At 46.7% G+C, this 25867-nt stretch overlaps 1 protein-coding gene across 8 annotated transcripts in view; it reads right to left on the bottom strand.

Moving 5' to 3' along the window:
- The window catches only part of SLC25A39 (solute carrier family 25 member 39), a 109771-nt gene that overhangs the window by 56794 nt on the left and 27110 nt on the right, over nucleotides 1-25867 (bottom strand). For 6 of the 8 annotated variants that reach the window (XM_069634288.1, XM_069634291.1, XM_069634290.1 and 3 more), the window contains 6 exons: nucleotides 24901-25009; nucleotides 7550-7609; nucleotides 6522-6572; nucleotides 6236-6345; nucleotides 4554-4621; nucleotides 3768-3892 (listed from right to left, as the gene is read on the bottom strand). In XM_069634288.1, the coding sequence (XP_069490389.1) occupies nucleotides 3768-3892; nucleotides 4554-4621; nucleotides 6236-6345; nucleotides 6522-6572; nucleotides 7550-7609; nucleotides 24901-25009 (523 nt within the window). Of the gene's footprint in view, nucleotides 1-3767; nucleotides 3893-4553; nucleotides 4622-6235; nucleotides 6346-6521; nucleotides 6573-7549; nucleotides 7610-24900; nucleotides 25448-25867 lie in introns of all 8 variants that reach the window. The other 2 variants (XM_069634294.1, XM_069634295.1) reach the window with 1 other exon arrangement.

Raw genomic sequence — 25867 nt, 5'->3', positions numbered from 1 at the left:
CTCCCTTCCCCGCCAGCTCCGCGCAAGAAATCCAACCATTTATTGTTGCAATTGCCCAGCATCACTCCCCCAGATTATGCTCTCCGCAAAGCCCGAGATCGAGATCGAAGGAAACCTCTACACAAGTGCTCATCCATCTCCACAAAACCACCCATGCTACTTCAACCCCCACCCCGCCAGGCCAAGGACCACCGGTCCCTAACCCTCCACTCTGATGTTGATACCCATTTGCCAAACACCCACCATAGGCCTAATCTCACATGGTACTATATCTGCTCCCAATCACAACCTATCTGGTCGTGCTATGAGGCACCAGGGAACATAAATAATAGATCAAACCTCCAAGGGAAGAAACCTAGGTGCAGAACCCCAGCATTAAAGAAGGTCCTAATGCAAGGTCGGAATGCCAATATAGTAGCCCATGTTTCTCCAAAGTACCCCCATGCAAGCAAGTATTTTATGGTTGCCATTATTCTCATATTATCATCTCCTGTGTATTAGTTTAGTCAGTCAAGAATGTATCATATTTGGACGGACCTTCACCACGGAGATGAGCACAGCAGACCCACGTGCCACAGTCTGACTTGACAGCAACAGCCAATCGCAGCCTGTCATCCCCTATGGAAGCGACTGTGCCACATGGCTCCTCCAATCCGCTCCCCAAATATGTACCTTATACGTTGTCGTAACTGCTGACGTTTAATATGTGCTGCCCATGTATTGTTTGGCAAAGCTCTCTCGGGCAGCAGGTTCTTTGCTTGATAACCATTTTATAAAGTTTGTTTTTCCTTGCAATTCATCTCCTGGTCTCATTCAGACGGTGGGTGTTCATTATCTTGCTCTATTGGAAATTGTGTGTTTTAGGGTGCTTGCCTTCAAGTGCCATAGCACATTCAGTTTTTAGTATACTTTTCATATCAATTGGAAATAGTTTAAGGGGAGTTCAAACGCTCCACAAAAGTAGTACCAGGACAAAGCCTGTAGATAGAACTGCGGGAGAAAAGCCAGGTAAGATATTTTACCCCCACAGGTTTTAAGACAAGAAATTACCCCAGGTGATGCCACAGGAGACCCTCTCAAAGAGTTTCAGTCCCAGGTTTCAGACCCAGAAGCCCATGGAAGACGAGAAGCAAAACTGGATTTGGACCAATTTTATGGCAAACCGCAGTAGAAGGGGACCTGCAGAAAGCCACGACCACAGACAGCTACCCACTGTTCCAGTGAACACAGCTCAGGAACAGTGAAACAACCTGGTGAGTAGAGGTTGTGTTTCAGGTCGAGTTACAGGATTCTGTCACCTATAGACTTGAAACCCAGACCAACGACAACCCAAATGAAGAACAAAATCGCTGTTTCCCCAGGGTGACCAACCGGCCAGGAATGAAGTAAGCCCTCAGGAAGGCTGAGGAACCGGGACAAGTGGATTTTAAGATGCAATGTGCAAAAGAGAGCAGCCAATTCCAGCAGACGTTCCCACAAAGGAAACAATGGTTGCAGCAACCCATGACAGCCCAGTTAAACAGCAAAGGCAGGTTTGAGGGGGGGTGGGGTCCCACTGCACTGCAGGATGGCAGAAGCTTCCCACCTCGAAGTGCAGTCAGTGGGGAGGACTACTGCCCAGGAAAGACATCCTGCAGCAAAATAGGAAACTAGAGCTTAAAGACAGGACACAGGGCCCAGCCAGGATGGCAAACCTGGTCCTAAAAATACAGCGGGAGCTTTTTGTCAAACATCCTCCATTAAAAGGTAAGCAAACCTCTAAAAAAAAGTTTAGAAACTTCCAGCAGACTTGGGGTAGGGGCAGCATCTTCCCTAGATAAACCGTGGGCTGGCTGAAGCCGGCACGCCAATCGGACAAGGGCGGCAGCAGCAAAGGTTTTTGCAGTCAGCCAATCAAGTAGACCCTAAAAACTGCCAAACACGGAGGTCGGTACACACACTGTATTGGCCTGTCTAGAACCAGGCATCCCTCTAAACCATTATAATGCTGCAGAGCTAAGCTCAGAGTAAGTCCATGTTTGCATAACGGCCATTTTAGGCCTGCCTCGTGGTTTGGCAGAAAGCCACAGCACACTTACACCAGCACATGGCGACACCCTAACATTGGTTAAAAAAAAATAAAAAAAATATTCTAAAAACATTACTGTGAATGGAAGCCTACTTCCAATGTGTGCCCAGCCAAGTGCAAGAAAACATTTGGAATACACATTTATGCCACATTTAGACATGATGCAACTTCAGGATTTAAGTTCAAACACCAGAGTTTCACATGAACGTTTTTACAAGAAAGCTTTTCGACATACCAGGAAGATGCTGGAGCTTTCGCTACAGAACAAAAAGAAACTATTGTAAACACGCAGTAATTTTATTGAGAAAAAAAACGCAATTCCAACAAAGGGACCATGAAAACGGCAGCAGCGTGCAACCTTAAAAAAAAAAAAAAAAAAAAAAAAAAAACGCATCATTTCAGGCCAACCGTGGTCTTTTGGACTTTGAATCAAACATGTATTTTGCCAAGCATAAACAGTAAACTCAAAGTTTCATTTCTTAGCAATTTGAAGGTGCCTGGGCTCTCCAGATAAGATTATGAAGTGGAACTGGTTTACTTCCTTTTCTCTGCCTAAAGATGGAAGCAACATTTTCAAGGGAGTTACTAAAAAGTTATTTAAATTACACCAAAAAAATAAAAAAAATAAAAGACAGCAATTCCCACTCAACTGGGCTCATTTTAGGTCACATTTAGGACGATTGCTCAGGGGGCAACAAGTTCGTTTTGGAAGCGAGACGATGAGGAGGATCACAGGTTCGAATCCCAGTCCTGTACTAGGACTGGTCTCCAGCATGAAGCGTGAAAGCTAAATAAATAAAAAAAAAAAAATCTAATTCTTAAAAAAAATAACTATTCGTATTTGCACTCACAAATTCCTATAAAACAAAGCATTTTTACCTTGGTGTTCCACTTCCCAATAGATATTCTTCCTGCGGGGTTGCTCTACTGGCACCACTATCAAAACATGCCTGTGCACGTGGTTGGCAACAGGACAGAGTGTGTTCGTGGTCTCCTATTATTTATTTTTTTACTTACTCTCTTGGCTCCGAGTAATCGTTTCCTTCAATGGAGTAAGAGAGGCTGGAAAGCCCCTCCTCTCTAGAGCCGAGAATGTTTCCCAAGTGCCATTAGCGCACAACGATGTTCTGACATCAGGCTACATGAATAGCAAACACGGTCGTTCAATACCACCAGTGCCAAAGCTCCAGAATGTGTTCATCGTACAAGTTACCTCAGTGGCAACTGTACGTCCAAACAATTTGGGCTGTGCATAGAAAGGGAGTCTTGTTTGAGCAAGCTTTATTTCACTGTTCTAGATAAAGTCACCTTTTGCCGATTGTATTTTTGTATTATATGTGAAAAAAACGCAACTGATCTCCCCTTCACATTCGACAAGTGCATGCCATAAACTAGTCGATTTTTGTAAAAATCGATTCATTTAAGTATCAAATCAAACTCACGGATATGAAAACCCAATCCAAAGCATCAAATCAAACTCGTGGATATGAAAAGCCAATTCATAGGGCAATTTGCGGAGAGAGAGACAATATGGGGCGAGAGAGTGCATTTTCAGTATCCTACATGTGCGCGCGCACACACACACACACACACACACACGTTCTCAACAGCATTCTCTGCATTGCAACGAAAACATTTTCCAACAAAATCATCTTTGTAGCCCATAAAATGGCGAGGGCGAAAGCAGAGCATCACTCACGTCTTGACAGTGCACCGGCAATCAGAGGGATGTGCGCGCCATGGTATCCCATCCCGAACCTCAGGAAATCCCGCAGCTGGTCATAACAGGTGAAATATATGACTGTGGCTGGCACTGCCATCAGCCTGCAGGGGAAGAAAGAAAGCATAAAGCTTGTTGCAATCCCACTCGTATCTTGCATCTTCTAGTGTGAAGGATCTGTATGGTAAGAGGTGCGGGTGGAGTGCGAGTTGTCTGCATCTAGCGCTTGAGCAATAGGAATGACGAGCAATTACCAAAGGGGAGCACACAAGCAGCACTGAGGGGGCAAGTCCGCCACACAAGTAGGCTGGAAACACTTGCAACTTCACCTGAAGTTATTGGGAAGTATTGGAGGAGAGTTTGATAAATTGTGTAGGTATACCCTACACTAGGGGTAGAGTATGAGAGATCTGGAAGAGTCCACTTTGGGAGGGAGGGGGGGGGTCGAGGGAGTGGCGGAGGTGTCAAACATGCACTGAACATTATTACCTCAACCAGTGCACTTGGTGGGCGGAGAGAATTCTGCACTTGGAAATATCACACATACTCACTGTGCTTCAGAGGGCACTCTGGAACGCCTTCAAATTTTGGGACCACGTCCCAAAAAATGGGGGAAAGGTGGCCAATTGTCTCCAGAGGATGGGTGAAGGCTAGGAGTGGCCATGTTTAAACACGAATCCCAGAACCAAATTTCGTTTGGACGGTGCAAGGCACAACCCTTTTGTGGCTGTGCACCCCACCCTCCGATATGCAGCTTTAACTCACAGAGTTGGGGGAAGTCCACTCCAAAGAGATTTTATCCCTTCTTGACGCGTAATTTTCACAAAGGCATCCTGAAAGAGAAAGAAGATACGCATTAGTGTATCCTTGTAATGCAGAGCCGGTTCTCTGCAGAGGCAGTGATGGCACAGCCTCTCCTTGTAGGACAGGTGCTCTTCAGTGCCAAGGTTAGCAAATGCGTTCTTCAGTACAATTACAGACTATTGTGCTTCCCAGATATATGTGCTCTACAGAGCCATTGTCGGCTCTCGGTAGTGTGACGGCAAGCCCAGGCATTCTGCAACGCTGTGGTTAGCACAAGCTTTCAGAAGCACTGGTGCAAGCCCAGACGTACAGGGGCGCTCAATGGCCAACCTGAGTTAATTGTCTTCACAGCATAAACATTGAGCGAAAGGGGAAATTGGACCAAGATATTTGCATCAGTTTCCAGGATAAGTACTTAAAAGTGGAGGTGGATGAAATATCTGCCCAAGAGAAAACTGGAATCCGGTTCCACCACTGAAATTATGACGCAGTTTCGCATGGAATTTCATTCCCATGTTGGTTTTTTATAGCAACACAAACTTTGCACAGGTTTTTTTTGTTCCGTGCTAGGTTTGCGCACCAACACAAACTTTGCAATACGTCGGTGTGGCTGATCGGGCAAAGTGGGTCAAAAATCAACAGATCTTGCTTTTGCTGGTGGCAGAACGGAATCTACCAATTTCGCACAGTTCTACTTAGTCTACATGTGACCGATTATAGCCATTGCCAAAGTGAATGAAAAAGAAATTAAGGATTATGGGAGAAGAGGGCACACACTCCTCTAGGAAGAACAGCAAGATATTGTATGATAATTGCGAGAGGGCCATGATACGCCGATTGCACACACCCCCGCCCCCCTTTACTAGGGACCCCTCTCAACTTGGCGTAGGCAGCATATCAGAACACCAGGAACTGGTATGGTCGCTTTGTCCAATATTTCAGATAGTGTCCTGCAACCATTTAAGAAACAAAGCAGCCCGATATACTTCGCCAAGATCCAGAGTTTAGAGCGAGCAAGGGACAGCAAAAGAGCAAGGGACAGCAAAAGAGCAAGGGACAGCAAAAGAGCAAGGGACAGCAAAAGAGCAAGGGACAGCAAAAGAGCAAGGGACAGCAAAAGAGCAAGGGACAGCAAAAGAGCAAGGGACAGCAAAAGAGCAAGGGACAGCAAAAGAGCAAGGGACAGCAAAAGAGCAAAAGCTTCGGAGGGGATGGGAGCCAAAGAGAGTAGAGTATGAGTGGAGGGAAGCGTGAGAATAAGAACTGAAAGGCCATTGGACATGGGAAGGGTATGGCAGAATGACCCGGCCACCCTGGTTGGTGGGGGGTGGGATCTTCCACAGTGTAGGGAAAGCTTAGACATTAAGGGGGACTCTGACCACAGTAAAGTAATGGCACCCTACAAGGATGAGGGCAAGGGTACAGGGAGCCTAAATTGCCTTTATTGCTACATTTTACCACCATAAAAACAGAAAGCATACTGATCCTGTCTGGGAAAGGGGGGCGAGGACTAAAAGGATGCAAGGCAAAAACAGGGACCCTTATAATGCGGTTAGTGCGAGTCCTTTCTACAGATTAGATTGTGGGAAAACAAATGCTTCCAAGAGAAGCAGGGACATTGAGAGGCAAGCAAAAATTCTTACCACAGTTCCACTGAAATGTGTTGATGTCCTGTACCACTCCGAGCAGCTGGTGGCATGCTGGCACACGTATAGGTGGTCCATTAGTCCATTACAGTACAAGAAACATCGCCCTGTCAAAGACCGGAAGAAACTCCAGTCAAAAGGAGACTTTAAACACAAACCCACAGCTTGGTGCCCCTGCACCCCTCCTCCCCATGGCAATGTCAACTGAAAATTTGAATTACTGCTTTCCTATCCCACATGATGTACAAAGGAGAAGGGGGCGCGGAGAAGCAGATATACTTACATTTGGGCTGCCTTATTGGATGAGTCCAGGGAGGAGACCGCACAGACACAACTGCAACATACAAGAGGACACATTAACAAGCAGGACACTGGGACAGCCAGGAGGCCAAAACATGCCTCTGGGCCTCAAATTCTACTCACCCCCCCACACACACACATGAAAGGTGAAATGTCCTGTGTCAATGAGTGTGCCTGGGTCACAGGTGGGAAGGTTCATGCAGGTGTATATGCTTGCCTCACTTGGTATGCCCTGCTTTGTGCATCCACCAGTCTACATTAACGCCTTACGATTGCGCATGAACCTCAAGCATGTGGCTTGACAAAGCAGATATTTGAGCACTACTGCAGCCTGGCAAACCATATAGATTAATCCAAATACACATGTTCATCTGTCCCAACCTAAATTCCCTGCAGAACAGCCGAGAGTCTACCACTGTCCAATTAATGACAAACCTCCTGCATGTCCATGGTAAAACGGCCAAACTGTACCCATTCATGCCATCGCAGCATGATCTTGCTTTGACCAGCTACACCCATTGCTTGCTTTGCCGATTACCCTTGTTCACTTATCAAACACCAACTGTGGGTAGCCAGACACACTGCAGTTGCCGGCTGTTGGACTGCAATACAATTGTAAAGCCAAGAAGATTCATGCAGTGCCAGGGATAATCCTTAAAAAGGTCAGGCTGGTTTTTAGCCTATGCCAGATACATTTCAGAAAGGGCATCTTTGTTTGCTTTGGGCACAACTCTACAAACTCTTGTGGCTGACAGTTTACTGCCACAAGTTTTGTTTCCAGCTCAATGGATAAACACCAGGGTTACCGGAACATCGACAAGAATCGCTGGTTTGCACCAGTACAAGCAAGGGCAATCGGAGACACTGCACAAACCACTACTGTATCATACCACAGTGGGCAGCATGTCACCAGAATGGTCTAGAAATGCTCCTTGAGACAATCAGGGCTGCAACATTCCCCGATGGGGGATCATCAGCATGGGGAAGGAGGTGGGGGAGACCATACATTACCTTTGGTGAATGGCGTTTTCTGAGATTGCAGCCGAATCTTCACCACATCCAAAGGGGTCACTGAAAAGACAATACACTGGAAATAAGTAACGTTTTCAACCAGCTTCAGCCCAACAACATTGAAGATTGGACTCGCCCAAAATAACGTGAACAGAGTCCACTGCCATTAAACCTGATCCGAAGGGTGCGCATTTCACCAAACACTCAATTCAATCCATTTCTAAAACTTCCTCACTGCAGCTGGTCTACATAAGTGGCAATAGTTAAACCCGTTAAACACACCCTCAAACTACATAGTTCCTACAATGTGCAAGCTTTAATATCGTGCACAAAACTCTGGGTTCCCAAGAAAATATCCCCCACCCAAGGTCTCCATAGTAGTACTGAACTAGTATCCTTCATATGTTCCCCTAAAGTAGACTCATCTGTTCTAACTTTCTGAAGCCTTTCTCAATGAGCCGCTTCGGTAAAGTCCACCTCAAACACCTTGGATTTCAGTAAGGTCTTCCTCATACCAATCTCCTACGTTACACAATTAAAGACCACCACAAGCTTCAGTGTGTGGCCTTGCCTAAAATAAGGAACAAGTTACTTACCTGCAACTGTTGTTCTCCAGCATGGGTACGGAATGGATTCACGTGCTCATGAATATTCCCAGTCGTCAGGCTGGGAATCCTCGGTAAAATAAAAAAAATCAGTTTCACTTCTGAACTGTCTTTCTCCTAACAATCACTGGCCTCTGGGTCATACTGCTCCCAGCCAATGACTGCCCTCTACCTAAGCCCCTTCTCTGCAATGGATCTTAAAATTTGGTAGCATATAAAGTGGCAGTAGGACCAAGAGAAGAGCCGCGTAGGGGTAGGCAGGTGGGTTCGCATGTGAATCCATGCTGGAGAACAGTTACAGGTAAGTAACTTGTTCCTTCTCCAGCATGGGGTCAGGCATGTATTCACATGCTCATGAATAAAGAATACATAGCAGTACACACATGCACCACCACAGGAGGGGGCAAGGCTCAACATTAAGCACCTCATACCATCTCACCGGGCTCACCTTCAAGCAAACAGGTTGCGCAGCACTGCTTGACCGACTTCGGACTCCTCCCACTTTAGTACTCTAGCCACATCTAGCGAGTGCAAAGTCCTCTCAGCCAGCGACAAAGGCATAGGGAAGAACACAGGTCACACCAAGGGCTCGTGGACAAAAGTCGAGGGCACCTTGGGCATGAAGGAGGGGTGCATCCGCAGTACCACTCTCGTCTCGTGGAATGTCAAATAAGGTGGTTTACAAGAGGGCCTGAATCTCTCCCACTCGTCGTGTGGAGGTGATGGCCACAAGAAAGGCCGATTTCCACGACAAACTTGGCGCCGAATGCACACGGTGGAACGGGGCGGGTGGGGGAGGGGGGCGGGGGCTTCCCATGAGCCTAGTAAGCACCATATTAAGCTCCCATGCTGGGGCCGGAGCCTTCACTGGCTGAAACGAGCGAAATAGTCCTTTGACGAACTCCTTGACCAAACAATGCGACCATAAGGATGATCGTCCAGGAGATCTGGTGTAGCGGGAAAGAGCCGCCGGATGAACTTTGATGGAAGCATGGGCCAGTCCTGCCTTGGCTGCCAGCAACTATAGAAGCACCTGCGGAGCAGTGACTCGTAGAGCGTTGCTCTTCTGGGTACGGCACCAAACGGCAAACCTCTTCCACTTGTGCCCGTAGCATTTGAGAGTAGATGGAGCTCTGGCCTTGGCGAGCACCTCCTTACAATCTGCTGGGAGATTGTAGCCCCCAAATAGTGCTGCTGCAACAGCCAGGCCTTCAGGTTCTGCGATCCTGGGTTGTGGTGCAGAATCGTGTCTCCTTCTTTGGCAAGAAGATCTGCGACCACAGGAAGCTTGACTGGAGGGGACACTGACATGTCCAAAAGTCTGGGTACCATATCGGTCTCAGCCACGCCAGTGCAACAAGGATCATCAGGCCCGTCTGTGTTGACTAGTCGAAGAAGCAGCCGCAACGGAGGGAATGCATACAGAAACAGGACCTCCCAGGGGAAAGAATGCATCCCCCCCATGCTACCCGGCTGGGGAAACCTGCTCGAGAACCTCCGGCACTTGATGTTTGTCGTTGTCTCAAACAGATTGATCTGGGGATTGTCCCATCTGCAGAACAGGTGATTCACTTGATCCTGCCAAAGTTCCCACTCGTGGCAAGAGCGTAGCTCCCTGCTGAGTCAGTCAGCGATTGCGTTCTTCACTCCTGCTAGATGAAGCGGGATGAGGAACATCCCCTGGGTCCTGCGCCTCTATGGAGAGCGACAGGGATCTGGTTCCCCCCCCCTGATTCTGGATGTAGAACATTGTGGTGGTGTTGTCTGTGAAGACCCGTACCACCTTGCCCTCGAGTGACAGAAAGGACTTGAGGGCCCAAAATACTGCCCGCAGCTCCAACACGTTGAAGTGCCACGCCTTCTCCTCCGGTAGCCATAGGCCTCTTGCCTGAAGACTTCAGAGTGCGCTCCCCCATTCTTTTAGAGAGTCGTCCGTCGTGAAAGTCTCCTGATAAGGTGGGGTCTGGAAATCTGCACCTGCGGACAGATGTGCGCGTGCACCCCCCACCACTGTATCACTCGACAAACTCTCGTAGAGTGTGATCTTGTCCTCAAAGCTTCACGCCACTTGTATCCAACGGGCGTTGAGGAACTCCTGCAGCAGACGCATCCGTAACCTGCACAGCCGAATAAGGTACATGCATGACGACATTCATGCAGAAAAGGGACTTGATGGATCTCACCCATGCGACCTTCAAGGCCAACAGCCGGTGTACCTTGCTCAGGATGGCCGTGATCCTCTCCTCCGACGGCAAGGCCAGGCACGACACTTGAGTCGGGCTCCCAGAAACAGCACGTCCTGCGATGGAGTCAAGCAGGACTTTGTATATCAAGAACCCCAGGTCCATCAGGAGTTGGACTGTTTTCGTCGTGTGGTTGATGGCGATATCCTTAGAGTTAGCCGGGATGAGCCATCCATCGAGGGAAGGGTACACGTGGATCCCTCGTAGACACAGCTGCACTGCCACCGGGGCCAGGCACTTGGTGAACACTTGTAGCGCCAAATTCAAATCGAAGGGGAGGGCCTTGCGGTGTCCCTTGTGCATGGGGATGTGAAAATAGACATCTTCCAAGTCCAGCGACAATAGAAAATCTCCCCCTTCCAGCTGTCCTAGCACGTGCTGAAGAGTCACCATCCAAAACGTTTGAGACTTTATGCACTTGTTCAGACGGCGGAGGTCCATCTTCTTTGACGAGGAAAGAAGAGAGTACACACTCTTGGGACGAGCTTGATTGCCCCCTTTTTTAACATGGCTGAGCTGCCAACAGCAGGTGAGGGACGTGGTTCTCCTGACGGGCCACTGGTGGTATCCGTTGTCACCTCCATCGGAACTCGAGGGTGTGTCCATGGGCAAAAGCGGCCAGCACCCAACGGTCGGTGGAGTTCGCCAGCCGGCCTCCCACTGGGGTGCATGAGTCAGGCCCCGACTCCATGGCCAGTACAATCTTGTTTTGATGTTGAGGCGCTGCCTTGGCGAAGACAACGTCCACCTCCAGACTTGGCGCAGCCCCTTTAGGTCTCCTGGGCCAAAGAATGGGAGGGCTGACTGTAGGACGAAGCACCTCCGAATCCTTTAGAGGAACTTTGGGCTTTCCCTCCAGAAGTCTGAAAGGACGGCCGTCATTATTGAAGCGTGCCCAAGGCACGAGCTGTCTCAGTGTCTGCTTTGATGGCCTGGAGAGACTCGTCCACAGTCTTTCCAAACAAATTGTCCCCATCGAAGGGCATTTTCAACACCCTCGACTGAACATCCTGGCAGAAATTAGTGGCTCTCAGCCAGCCTTGTCTGACAAAGGCAAACGCTGTTGCCCATTTGGCAGAATCCTGTGTCGGCAATGCCCGTGGCCACCATACTAACGTAGTCCGAAGCCACCTCGCCTTCCTGTAGAATCTCCAACGCCTCAGCCCTCTTATCATCGGAAGACAGTCCAGGAGGGGGGGCCATCTTGAACCAAAGTTCCCTGTGGTAACGTGCCACAATTCCATCCGTGGATGCACGGTGAGTGAAACTCCTGCCGGTGGCCTAAACCACCTGCAGATTGCCCGCACTTGAATTCTTGCCTCCCCCAGGCCCCAAATCCCCTGTAGCCCCCTCGCTGCCTCCCCACTCCCGCTTCCTGGTTCCCCAGCCTCCCGCCTCCCGATCGGCCCCTTGACCACCCTACCGAGGGCATTAACAACCAACCCAGGGCAGCCCCCTGCCCGGGCAGCCCCACCGCTAAGGACCCCATTGCAAAGGACAACTCCAATGAGACAGCCCCAGATCGTATCTGCAGGTATCCGCAGGAGAAGCAAGAAGCCAACAACAAGTGTGGGATGGGCAGGGCCAGAAGCAACTACTTCAGGCCATACTACCCTACCACTCTTCTAAAGCAACATTCAACAACGTAAATTCATTATAGTTGCACTCAAACTCAGCGTCCATGTAAAAAGGGGACCCAATTGCATTTAGCAGCTGTGACCATTTGCATTAGAAGTGTACCCAATTGCATTTAGAAGTTGCGCCCAATACCCTCTCTGAGAAAGTTGAATTTAGAAGTGTACCCAATTGCATTAGAAGCTATGACCAATTACATTTAGAAGTGTACCCATCTGCATTTAGAAGTAGCGCCCAACAGCCTCACTGAGAAAAGTTGAACCTAGAAGTGTTCCCAACCGCATTTAGAGGTTGCGCCCAATAGCCTCTCTGAGGAAAGTTGAATTTAGGAGTGTACCCAATTGCATTTAGAAGTTCTGACCAATAGCCTCCCTGAGAAAAGTTGATTTTAAAAGTGCACCCAATTGCATTTAGAGGGGTAACCAATTGCATTTAGAAGCTGTGTCCAATAGCCACTCTGAGAAAGGTGAATTTAGAAGTGTACCCTATTGCATTCTGAAATTGTGACCAATCACCGCCCTGTGGAAAGTTGAATTTAGAAGTGTACCCAATTGCATTCAGAAGTGTACCCAACTGCATTTAGAAGTGTACCCAACTGCATTTGGATGTTGTGACCAATAACCACTCTGAGAAAGGTGAATTTAGAAATGTACCTGTCGAACCTAGAAGTGTGACTAAAGGCGCGACAACCCGATCCTAGAACTACAATCAGGAAACCCTCCTAAATCAACCTTAAAAATCTGCACCAATTATGAGCGCACCCACCCCACCAGTCTCTCTCGGAAACTAGCCCCGTGGACCACCCCCACTCCCCGATCTGCCATCACTCCCGCCCCCTCCGTCCCAAATCACCCCACCCTCCTCCACACTCGCTTCCACTCCCCTCTCCAAACAGCAAGCCAGAGGCGCAATCTCCGCCTTCCCCCATGGCCTCCCCCTTCCTGAAACCCCTCTCCCTCGATTTCTCATCAACTGCAACTCCCAACCGCCCACACCTCTCCCTCAAATCCCCCAACCCAAACCCGACCATCCTATCACACCCAGCCCCGCCCGAAACCGGCCAATTTATCCACCCGCCCACTATTCCCCCTCTATCATCACCCACCTTAACCCCACCGCTCCACTCTCTCCTCCACCGCCCCATCCCGCTCCAGCACCGAGACCTACCTTGCCTGCCGATGTGAACTGTACCCTATTTAACGCCCGTTCTGTAGCAAAAAAACAGACTGCATCTATGACCTCCTCGCCTCTGTCAAACCTGACCTAGTTTTCATCACTGAAACCTGGTTCTCCGATGACTTCGGCCCAATCGCTAGTGAAGCCACCCCCCCCCCCCCCCCCCCCCCCCCACTACTACTCCCTCATCCCCACTGAACCGTCCGTCCAGAGGAGGTGGGGTAGCATTAGTCTTCAATTCTCTCTTCCGCGCCTCAATCATAGACATCCAACCCTCCATCCCATCCTGCGAATCTCTCCTCGTTAAACTTTCCCTCTCCCCATCGCTCTCACACAGCTTCCTAATAATCTACAGGCCCCCTGGCTACGATAGACAATTCGCAAACAACCTCTGCGATTCTATCGCCACCCTCCAACTAAACCATCCCAACCTCACCCTCCTTGGTGACTTCAACATATGGCTTGACATCCCCACCAACCCTATGACACACTCCCTGGTTGACGGCTTAGATGCAATTAATCTCCAACCCCACATAATCGGCCCAACCCACTACAAAGGACACACTCTTGATGCCATCTTTAGCTCCAACACCCAGATTCATTTAAAGCCCCCCACCCCAATCATCTGGTCCGATCACTTCATGCTCTCGTTCGCCATCCACTCACCCGACTGCCTTCCCGTACCCACATCCGAACCTCCGAATTTACGTAAATGCTGGAAAAAACTAATGATCACCCCGGACCTAGGCGAGGCACTCCTCCAATCTCCACCACCCACCTGCCATCCCAATAACCAACTAACCCCTGAGGCCTTTGACTCATGGCTCAACGCATCTCTTCTGCGACTCACACCCCAACCCTCCCGTGTAAACCATCAACCCGCCGTGGCCCTTTCCCCAGATGGTTCACTCCTGAGTTGAAGACCACTAAATGAATTTACAAATACCTAGAAAGCAAATGGCAGACAGAAAACCCACGAGAGCAGGATCACCCTGGCCCGACACCTATATCAATACAAGGCCGAAATCCGGAAAGCAAAAAAAGCTTGCACAGGGTAAAATGGAGGAGTACTTGCGCGAGAAGGGCAGGAGTGCACGCGTATGGAATACTTGAGAACACACGTGGAGCACACTAGAGAATGAAGGATAGACTAGAGCACGCATGGTGAACAAGAGCGCGTGAGTGTAGTGCAACCATGAACGCCTGAAATGATCAAAAATGCATAGAACGAACCTGACCGCTCAGAATTGCACGACGTTCGTATTATGCCTTGGAATGCATTGAACCTCTGAAAGAGCATACCTCATATCACACCCCACGCTTACTCTCTCCTTACACCACCACTCAACTAGAACACAGAGATACTATGACACCATTCGGTAGAACTGTTCTCATATCAACATCTGCCGCTGACTCCCCATCACTCTTAAGTAAACATTGCTGGTCTCACACCCCCAGCCAGGCGTTCTCCTCAGGCTTAACGCTGCCACACTCGCTCTGGATAATTCCGGCCAGATCGACCACATACTCCTGATCTCCCAGTCACCACACCTACCGCTAGGAAGCAGCTTCCACAGGGATTCCACACCAGCTGCACACATACCTGGTGCGCACACGCACCTTTGGACCCTCTACTGACCCGAACTTCGGTTCCCAAGGGCGTTCAACCTACCAGCGCCTTCAGACCATACCAATGGTATATAAGGCGCTATATAAGTGCAAAATAACATTACATTAGCGGCCTTGATCACTCTTCGCCCCATGGCACCCAACTTCTTCCCTTCACCGTCCAAGGGGGACGGAGAGGAGAAAAGAGAAAAAAAAAAAAAAAACACATGGACGAGCCCAAGACGACTTCTTGGCCGCCGCCGAAACCAGAGTTTGGAGACAGCTGGGACCGTAAGCACTTGGGTGCAGAGTCTGGCACCCTGTATTAATTCTTGAAGCAATCCCTCTTTACCGCAGCCAACGAAGGGTTCTTCATGAGGGACAACGCCTCGTCCCAAATGTCATCCAATAACAGGATCGAAAGCAGGGTCTACCTCTTGACTCCCGGCACTGGTAAAGGAAACCCTTTCTTCTCCTCCGAGACGAGCTGGAACAGCTCCGAGGTCCTGGAGACCATGGTGTGGAACGAGCCAATCTTGTCGGGTGGTGACGATCTGGCCGGCAGAGACGGCGATTCCCCCAGGACGCCGCCGTCCGTGCCAGTCATCGCAGTGTCCGGTTCTGTGTCATCCCTCGGGGGAGGGAGATGGGGGGGCCTTGCAGGCAAAGGGTGAAAGGCAGATGGTGGTTTCTCCGATGGCCCCGGTGCAAGAGGCATCCTTTGACGGATTTTCGAGCACGGGGTATGCAGGGCCTTAAGAATGTCCATTGAGATATCCACAGGCCTCGGGTGGGGACGAAGGGGACCGGGACGTGCAGCTTAGGCTGGTCCGCTCCATCGTCACCGCCCTGTTGCTCCTCATCATCATCCACCTCGAATGTCCGTGCCACGGAGGACTACCATGCCCCCCTCCCCGACCTGATGCACCTGGGCCTTCACACTGCTCCCCCTTGGCCTCCTCCGTCAGGCCGGCCTGGGTCTTCTCCAAAAGCTTACCTGGATGGTCCGACTTCCTCCTCTTTGAAGAACTTGAGCATTGGCTCGTGGTCAAATGTGCTGGAGACGCTGAACTTACCCTGGCAGCCAAGGAGCCGAGGAGCCGGTCGCAACAGCGCTCCCGGAGGCAGTGTTCGGTGCTTAACCTTATGTTGGGGCCCCACGGGAGGGACGCCCTCAACGGTTTTAGAAGACCACTCAGTTTTCTTCCTCTGGGCAGGTGAGGCAGGCTGCCGGGACTCAGCCAGAGCAGGGGCCCTTCATCTCCCACCAAGCCACGCAGTCGTCCTCCAAATGCGTCTGGTCAAAATGCAGGCAGTAGAGGCACAGGGAATGTCCGTTCCGTAGGTTGCAGCCGGGGCAAACCTTGAAGAGCTGTGCTGAGTCCTTCTCCTCCACCATGACATGCGGTGTAGGCCTCGAAGAAGCTTCTGGAATCCTCCAAGAAGAAACTTAGACAGAAACCCACACTTGAGGGGCGCTGAAGAATACGAAACCGGGTCCCGCTAATTGGAAGGTTGATCGACCGAAAAAATAGAGCTAAACAATTTATATTATATATATAATATATATATATATATATATAAAAACAAAAAACGCTGTAAAAGCTCGAGAGCTATAGCACGAGGACTCCCAACACTTGAACGTGTGGCAAAAATCTGAAGATTGCTGCCAGAGGAGGGGCTTAGGTAGAAGGCCGTCATTGGCTGGGGGCAGTATGACCCAGAGGCCAGTGATTGGTTTTTAAGATCGACAGTTCAGAAGTGAAACTGATTTTTTCTTTACCGAGGATTCTCAGCCTGATGACGGGGAATATTCATGAGCATGTGAATCCATGCCAGACCCCATGCTGGAGTACCTTTCTATGTTTCTAAAACAAAGAAAAAAACTCAGAAAATCGTCTTTAGATCACTGGAACTCGACCCAGACCCAATAGGTGTTCTCTCCTTGTGCAAAGAGCTTTCAATAAAAGCAGGGTCTGCTGGCAAATGCCTGTACTAATGATGTACACTCTCAGATGTTGTCCCAAGACCAGAAAGCCCTGCTCGCCTTCACTAGTGTACCCAAGGGAAGTTGCTGGCAACAGTGAGAAGTCGGGTTTCCCCAACGCTGGGTTTTGTAGTAAGACAGAGGTAGGATCATGCTCCATGCAGGCTTCCAGTACAAAAAAATATGTATAATAGAGCAAGCTGGTTTTGTTGATTGATCAGAATGGCCAGATAAAGATAAGAAACAAGCAAGCATTCACAAAGCCAACACCAATGGCTTTTGTACAGAATTATTTTTTCTGTTGTCCGACAGGTAGCGCATTTTGTAAAATGGGGGGGGGTCTCTGAAGCCGCTCAAATAACCACCACTGGGTCATTCCACCACCAAATGCGTTGGAAGCCAGAACAGAGCTCCCAGGGAAACGCTCCAGCTTGGCAGGCCTAACTTCCAAGTGAACCACATCAGGGACTCTGCTTGCCTAATCAGTCAACACCCACCACTCCCCCACTGCTGGGTAAAATCAGATGCCACAGGCTCCTAAAATTCTGCAAACCCAACCCAGAATGAAATTAAGGAGAGCTGTGGAGAATAGACCAAGCTAGAGCCAGTGGTCCAATCAAAACACCAACTCCCAATCTCTCTCAACGCCACAGTGAAGAGGCAACCACAAAGGAGGCTACAGTGAAGGGGGTGGGAGGAGGTCCATGAAGATTGGCAGCATAAGGGCCTGGCTTCATCTGCTCAAATGGTACCTGTGAAGGATTCTGAGGTAGGATCATGGGCAGCCTGATGCTTTTCAGCGGCCAGCTACCCGCACCACCTCCTCCCAAAGCAACTAGGGACAATGGTGGAAATGAATGGAAAACAGGCCCGGAAAGAAAAAGACCAAAAGTGGTGGGGGGGGGGGGGGGGGGGGGGGGGGAGATGAGTATGAGGTTGCAGGGTGAATGGGACATCCACACCCCCCCTTCATAATCGAGCGGTAATGTAAAAAAATAAACAAATGAAAACAAAAATAATAAGTGTGGGGGATGCATAGAGCAGTTACCCAACCTGACCAGTAGGCAGAAAAACAGATATGCTTTGGGGGGGGTGGGGTTGGTTTTGTTGTATATTAGGCTGCACAAAGTTATTTATCCAGAGGGACGAATGTACCACAGAAGTACAATACAGTTGGCTGAACTATCCATGGGAATGAGTCAGTGGTAGGGGCATTGGCGCACAAATTGGAGTTAAAAAGAAAGTCCTTTTTTTTTTTAAAAAGGTGTACTTTATTTTAACACTCGAGGCGTTGCCTTTTAATGGCATTAAAACCTCAATTTATTTTTTTTATCATGGGACTGAAATTAAGGAGAAGTAAAATTGCAGGAACCATGATGCAAAGAACTGGACCACAGAGGCTTCCCGCACCTGCCATGACAGAATAAGTGACCGTCATACCCCCACAAATGCAAGTTGATCAAAACTGCATACCGTACTTGGAGGGATTGACATCAAATTCAATAAAAAAAAATAAAAAAAAAAGGTATCCCCAGTGCAATTGGAGGAAGACAGAACAACAAAGCAGTGGAACCCACAACTCCTGACTGGGCCGGGAAAAAAAAAAAATCAAGTTGAGGAAGAGGTGGTGCGGAAAAAATCTGTCATTACGGAGACCACTATTGAGGAAGATATATCTGTGAAGCCGATATCAACTATTTTGGGCTGGATTAGTGCTCCTGAAATTAATGGTGACCAAGATCTGAACAGATCATTTATATTACACACCTTTAAAAAAATCCCCGCACTAAGAACGCTGGTGTCAAATGACATATGGATTACTCTTCCAGCCATAAAAAAAAATCATAGGATGGTCTTAGAACTTCAATCCTCAATAATTGCTGAATTAATTTGGAATCATAGACCAGAGTTAAAAATGTTGGGACTGGCAGTATTCCAAATTCCTACTATTGATGAAGCCAAAATCTTTAACGAGGTAATTCCATTAACCATTACAAGTAAAAACAATCATGCATCTATGGGCAAGGCTGATAATTTAACGGATAAGGCAGTCTTGGAACAGTTAGTTGCTATTTCTGCTGTATCTAAAGATTGGTCCTGACTACCGACAATATTGGGGAATCGAAAGGAGGAAACAACGATAGAACACTCGTAGTAGCAAAAAGCTCCTTCGAGTGATATCATGGAACTCATTCGGCCTGAAAAACTTAAAAACTTGGGCAACCAGATATGCCCCGCATGAGCTGGTTGATATTGTATTATGCCAGGAAACCATGGCTCTTAAACCATTTGAAATCAGAGGTTTTACCGCATACTCAAAACCTGCAACACGAGTACATAGAGGGAGACCATCAGGGGGGATCTCCATTTTGGTAAACACTACTCTGATGTACTCCCTGTTATCAACCGTTATAACTGCATCCTATATTGCAATTGTAATTAAGACAGGACTATCTTCTATGGACTATGTTTTAATAGTATCAGTATACTTTAACCCATTAGGTACCGCAATGGATTCATTACTGAAAGATCTGGATACCCTGTTTGAAGAAGTTTTTTGTAAGTGGTCTAATGTAAAAATAATCATAGGAGGAGACTTCAATTCAAAGTGTACTGAAACTCCTCCAAATGAAACGCAATTTAATGTACAAAGTCAACCCCTGACCTCAAGGAAACGGGGAATATGCTTAAATCAATTCTTTAAACGTTGGAATATAGACTTCTTACCCTTCATTACTAAAGGAAAGGTGACAACATGGTCCCGAAACAACATGTATTGATTACATTGCGGTATCTGGGGAACTATCATCTGATTGCAAGGGGGTAGAGATCGCGACTATTGAATTGAGTGACCATTGTATTCTATATGTAGCTTTTCAATTAATGATTCCAAAATTGCAACTAGACCCATTGAGCATATTTATAATGGAAGATCGTCCAGGTGCTTCCCTACGATGGAATACTAGAATTTGCAAAAACTTAAATGTAACCATCAAGATGTTAATAGATAATCTTCATCTACAAACAATTGCTTTAACGATCAGACAAATTTCACTAATTATGACAATAGCGCTCATATATTTGGTATTTCAAAAAACTAAAGAAATAACAAAGCCGCGGGTAGTCGACTTAATGGCTACCAGAACTGCAATTTTAAAGAAACAAAAGAAAAATGAAATCTTGCAATTAAATAGAATGTGTCTGGCTAACGGTGAATATCACATACAGAAACGAAAAGTACTTAATAAATATCGCAATCGTATAAAAAATTACAGGATTTACCTCCATAACTCAACAAACCAAACAATGATTACCGCATTATGCAAAAATGACAGGCGTTCCATATGGGCACTCCTAAGGAGTAATGACTTGCATCAAACGGTGAATCAAAGCTCTACTATAAGTGCCGAAATATGGATACAATATTATAAAAAAAAAATTTGCCTTACCGGAAAGATAGTCTGAATGAATTTGAGGGTTGGTCACTTGAGGATATCACATGGGCACTTGGAAAATTGAACAAATCAAGAGCGCCTGGTCCAGATTGCATTCCACCTTGTGCCTTGAAAGAAAATATCCAGTTATGGGCTCCGATTTTAAAAATTCAATTTGACGAGATTATTCGCTCTTCTATTATTCCTCCATCCTGGCTTCAATCGATTATAGTTCCAATTCACAAGAAAGGTGATAAAACAAATCCAAGCAATTTTCGCCCGATTGCTTTGATGGATGCAAGTGCCAAGACCTTAGCAATCTTGTTGTTACAACAGCTGAAGGCGGTTATTAAACAACGGGACATTTTATCGATATTTCAGATTGGGTTTTGCGCCGGAATGGGAACTGCTTTAAATGCAACTGTTTTGGCACACCTAATTGCACAGACGAATTCTCCGAACACGGGTCCATTATATATGGCATCCGTGGATTTAACAGCAGCTTTCGACTGTGTAATTAGGACTCTTCTCTGGGCAAAGATGGATGAAATGGGATTTCCGCCTCAGTTAATTGTAATGTTAGCCAAATTGCATTATAACACCTCATATCTGGTCCGTATTAATAGTTCTGGTTCAACAACAGTCCCGATTACTACCGAAGTGGGGGTCAAGCAGGGGTGCAACTTGGCAGCTACTCTGTTTAACCTATACATCTCTGATATTGAGACAATATGGAACTCAGAATTAAGCTATCCAGCAAGACTGGCACACTTACGTATCCAATGGATTGCATTTGCAGATGATGTCTTAATTTTTTATCAAACCCCTTATGGCCTACAAAGGAAACTGGAAATATTTGAAGCATATCTTTTTAAAAACAACCTTACATGTAACGTTGAAAAGTCAAGTATCTTTATACTAAAAAATCTAAAAAAGAAATATCCCAAAATGCAATGGTCAATAAATTCTATCCATATGCCCATCGCACTAAATATGAGATATCTGGGGTATGATGTTATTGATTCACCTTCTAGAAAAACGTGGTTCGCAAACTTAAATGCAAAAAAAAAATGTTCTAGCGACTCAAATGCGGATGGTATTTATAAAGCATTGTAAATTTTCAAATGGAACCACTTTTTCAATTCTATATGCTGAAAGTGGAAGCAATTCTACTTTATGGATTGGATTTATGTCTTTGTAATATTGATTCAATATTAGACCAAATTCAAGGGCAATTGTGGAAAGCAACTTTGAGATTGCCAAAATCACTCCCAAATTGTATTTTACGACAGGAGTTAGGAATCTCTGCTCTATCAACCAGGTTCCATTGGCGACAGCTAACTAATTATGGAAAGATGATCTTTCCGCAGCAACAGTCATTGTATGGGGAACTTTCAATCATGATTGAGAATAGAGTACCTAAATTGTTGTTGAAGTTCTCGGAATGTATGATAAAAAAACTGGACGAATGTGGTTTGAAACCAATGGATTTAGAATATCGTAGAAACGCTTATATGAGCAGGATTGGTTACTAACAATAGAAGATATGCAAGAAAAAAAATTATATTCTGAAGCGGCAAAATTTGCAACATCAAGACTGCCTCGCAAATCTTATTTGATTAAATTCCCGGCGAATAAACAGATATTGCTATCTGAGATTTAAACTCAATCTGTTTCACACCTATGAGAAAACCATTAAATGGGAAAAAAACTCTAATGTTGGACTTAAACCATGGTGTAGATTTTGCGAGGGTAAATACTGGATAGAAAATCTGAAACACCTTACAGTATACTGTGAGCATTTTGAAACCCTGCGATATACTTTAATCGGTCCACAGGTGCTAGGTATGACTCAGGAAGCAAGGGAATGGTGTTGGAAAAAATTCATGTGGGGATACTCAACGAAAGCAATTGTTCTATTGTGCGAATTTATCGAAAAACTGGAACTTGATTTAGATGAGAAAGAAAATACGAAATAAATCCTAATGTTGAACTTGGCAATAGTTTAAATGTATGAAAAAAGTACGAACAAGCTTTATCTATTGGTAAGTTAAATGCACGAAAAAAGTATGAATTTAGCTTATCCACTAGGATTTATTCCATAACATGTAATATGATATGTAATGATGAATTCAAATTAATATACTGTGAACTAATTTTCTATGTAATGATTTTAATAACTGAACTTGACGATGTTGTAAATGTTTGCTAATCAAACTTTAAATACAACTTTTAATTTAAAAAAAAAAAAATTAATTAAGTGACCGACTGACTTTAGGCCAGGGACCTCTTCATTATTATATTATACTCATGTGACTTGGAGGGCCATACATATTGCACAGCATGGCTGCATGTTGTGCACCACGGAGGTATGCCCAGAGGTGGTTGAGCCGACCCTGTAGGTTATGGCATGCCGGCCAAGTTATGTGCCCGAGCGCAGAGAGGGTCCCTTAACGTGGGTGGTAAAGCTCCCGACACGGGTGCTAATGGGATTATTTTTTCAATTTAAAAAAAAAAAAAAATGAAACTTACCTTTACAGCACAGTCCGACATTGTGAAGCCAGTTTTCAATGTTGATGACGGTGACAACATCAGCATGGAAAAGGGACTTTGAGGACACCAGCACTGCGCGTCGCACAAAAAAAAAAAAAAAATGTTTTTAAAAAAAAACATCACCAGTGTAGGAAACTACACGAGTGCTAAGGTAAGGGGGAAGGAGGAGCGGGCGATGGGGCACTGGCTAACCACCGAGCTCGAATCGTAGGCTTGTACATCGGAACACAGCCCACGTTCCAAGCATTCCGATTAGTCAGCACCTCCTCCCAGGGTGTTAATGTTCTATAGGGTCTGTCGAAACAGCGGTATAACATTGTTCAGCCTTTCTTAAAAGGCTATGTATGCTGTTCACAGGTACGATGGACAATTTTGACACAGCTGAAGAGGAACTCCATGGATAAGGACGACATGCACCATCATAGACAAGCTGCCCACACATTCCAAAAACCTCTGAAAACTGGCTAATTCTGCTCTGGTAGCAGTTACACTGGAGAGGCACAGAACAGGGTCCTGCAATCTGCAGCTATCCAGGAGGTTACAGACGACTACTCCCATGATACCTCAACATGGACTACAATGGCTAGGGTTGATGGGAGCTGTACTCCAAAACATCTGGAAAAATCGAAGCTTGCATACCCCTGTATTAGAAATTCCCAGTTTAAATCATGAGGTCACCTCAATTCTCAAGTGCCAGAGGCACACTTTTCAGTGAATAAGATCGTATGGTCTAAAGAGAGGTGGTGGGCCCTCCAAAATCACTTGTATTATATTTGAAACCATAATTGGGCCAGGCGTCACCATGAAATACTTGGTAAAATTAACACAGGCTTTATACACCCGGCTGACAAGCCTGCATTTAGAAAGTCACTTTTGCAGCGTTCCATTACTTGGCAACATGTAAGAAAGGTGCATTTTATGCGTTGCAAAACCGAACCACCACAAGGCTTTCATTTAGTAAATTCGATTCCTTTGGGAGTTAAATCTCTTCCCGCCTGTAGGCCTGTTCTGTTTAACTTCCAAACTGTCGCCCAGAGCCAGCAGAGAATTAAGTTTGGTAGCCTAAGACCTTAGGAGGGCGTGTGCCTTGCAAGTCACAGTATATCACTGGGTACAGATGCAGGTCGTAGCGCTCTATAGAGTTTTTTGAAACCTTAAAAACCTGTAACATACACAAGATACAAAGAATATTTTCATATACCTGTGTGGACATCTTTTTTCACATAATACTTTGTTACACTGTATTCTCATCTACCTCTTAAGAGCTAGACTTTATCACCGTGACCACAGTTAACAATCAAGTAAACTAAGGAACCCGTAAACTAGAGCGATAGTCATTCTCTGCATCTGTGTAGCTACCACGATAAATGTATCGCCCTTTCTAGTTGTGGACTTGGTGACAAAAGACAAACAAGTCTGTACAAACAGGTTCTCCCTGCCTCCAGTAGAGGGGGCGAGATCTTCGAATGGCTACTCACAGAATCACAGCTACAGCAAACCTTTCAGTGTGCAGTCACCTGTATGTTTTAAATCTCTAAGGGGAAAGACTACTGACTCAGCCTTGGGGAACAACAGAATGGAAAAAACAAACAAGGTTTGCGTAAGCAGCACATGATGCAAGCCAGAGAGGAGCCTGGAAGGCTTCCAAGCACGCAAGTCACCGCCCATATCCACTACTCCGGTGTGCCCAACTTTCTTTCATCATTCCCTAGGCACCTCACAATATCCCTTCGAGGGTTTTTCTAACTCTTCTGCCCAAGTCTCCACCACATTAGCTACCCAGCGTCACACTTCACATTTGTGGGAGCCTTGTACATTTTACACCTTACCTACTTCAATGTCCCCCCACTGAGCCAAACAATTCCAAACTCAGGCCCTTTAATGGAAATAAAAATTAAATTCATACCAAAATCAGACAGGTAGTTTGTGGCTCAATTACAGATGAGGCCGCAAGGCCCAGAATTCCATTTGGCAGTGCTAGAGATATGTGTCTAAATTAAGCTACAGGGTAGTTTTCAGCAACTTGATATTCCTCATCCTCCACTCTCAATCTTATGGACAGGGGCATACGGGTCTGCGCACACTCTCAGACTGAGATTGAGATACCTACCAAACAGAGAAGTGAGCAGAGCTCCAGTCCCAGATGCCAGCATCTGCTGCAGTGGGGTGATGGTCGCACCTGGGCACTGCTGCCGCTTCTCCTCCATCCTGTTGTTCAACTGTGGGATGGAGGGTAAAGAAAGGATATGAGAGGCGGGGGAACACGTGAGAAGATGAAGCGCATGCCGAAAGAGAAGAGGGGTGGGCGGGACACAGTGGTAAGGGAAGAGTAAAAGAAAGTGTGGCTCATGGAGAGAATACCGAAGAGAAGGGGGGCGATGATACAGGGACAGGTAAAGAGGGGGAGGTTCGTTCAGGAGGGGAGCGATTGGGCGAGATTGCAGAAGAACAAATGTGGGTTTAGTAGACTATGAGTCATGAACAAAGAGGGGACATACAAGGAGAAGAGTGAAGGAATGACGGAGGCAACAAACAATATAGGAAGGGTTGACATGGGAAAGGGAGCTTGATATAAGCAGTGAAATATGGATTGATATTGGGGGGGGGGGGGGTAGTGTGGAACGCTAGGATAATAGGAAAGGGGGGAATTAAGAGACCTGTAAAAGAAAGCAAAAAGGGACAGGTTAGGTGATTGGAAGACATGATTACATCACATGTATGAGAATAGCTAAAACACTCCAACTCACAATGTTTGCTGTTCATTCGACTAGCTGACAGTACAAAAATAATTCAAAGCATAATGCCCAGTCGAGCAGTAAAAAAAACAATTGGGCAAGTACACATAGCCGAATTACCCATGGTGGAATTTCCCATGGAAGACAGACTTTCCAACAGGACAGGCCAAGCTCTGCAGACTAGTCAGAATGCACAGCGAGAACAGAGAAAAGGGACACAGTAGTACTAATCGGGCTCGGAGGCTAAGACCAAGTGGGGCCTCCTGGCATTGTATGTTCCTAGCCCAGTAAACTGAAAGAAGGGGTCTGCAACAGCATAGACTGGCCGCCAGTGCGATGCGT

This window comes from Ambystoma mexicanum, chromosome 13 (genome assembly GCF_040938575.1).
Source record: "Ambystoma mexicanum isolate Mex_15411 chromosome 13, UKY_AmexF1_1, whole genome shotgun sequence".
NCBI classification, from domain to species: Eukaryota; Metazoa; Chordata; class Amphibia; order Caudata; family Ambystomatidae; genus Ambystoma; species Ambystoma mexicanum.
This window is presented reverse-complemented; position numbering and strand designations above follow the sequence as displayed.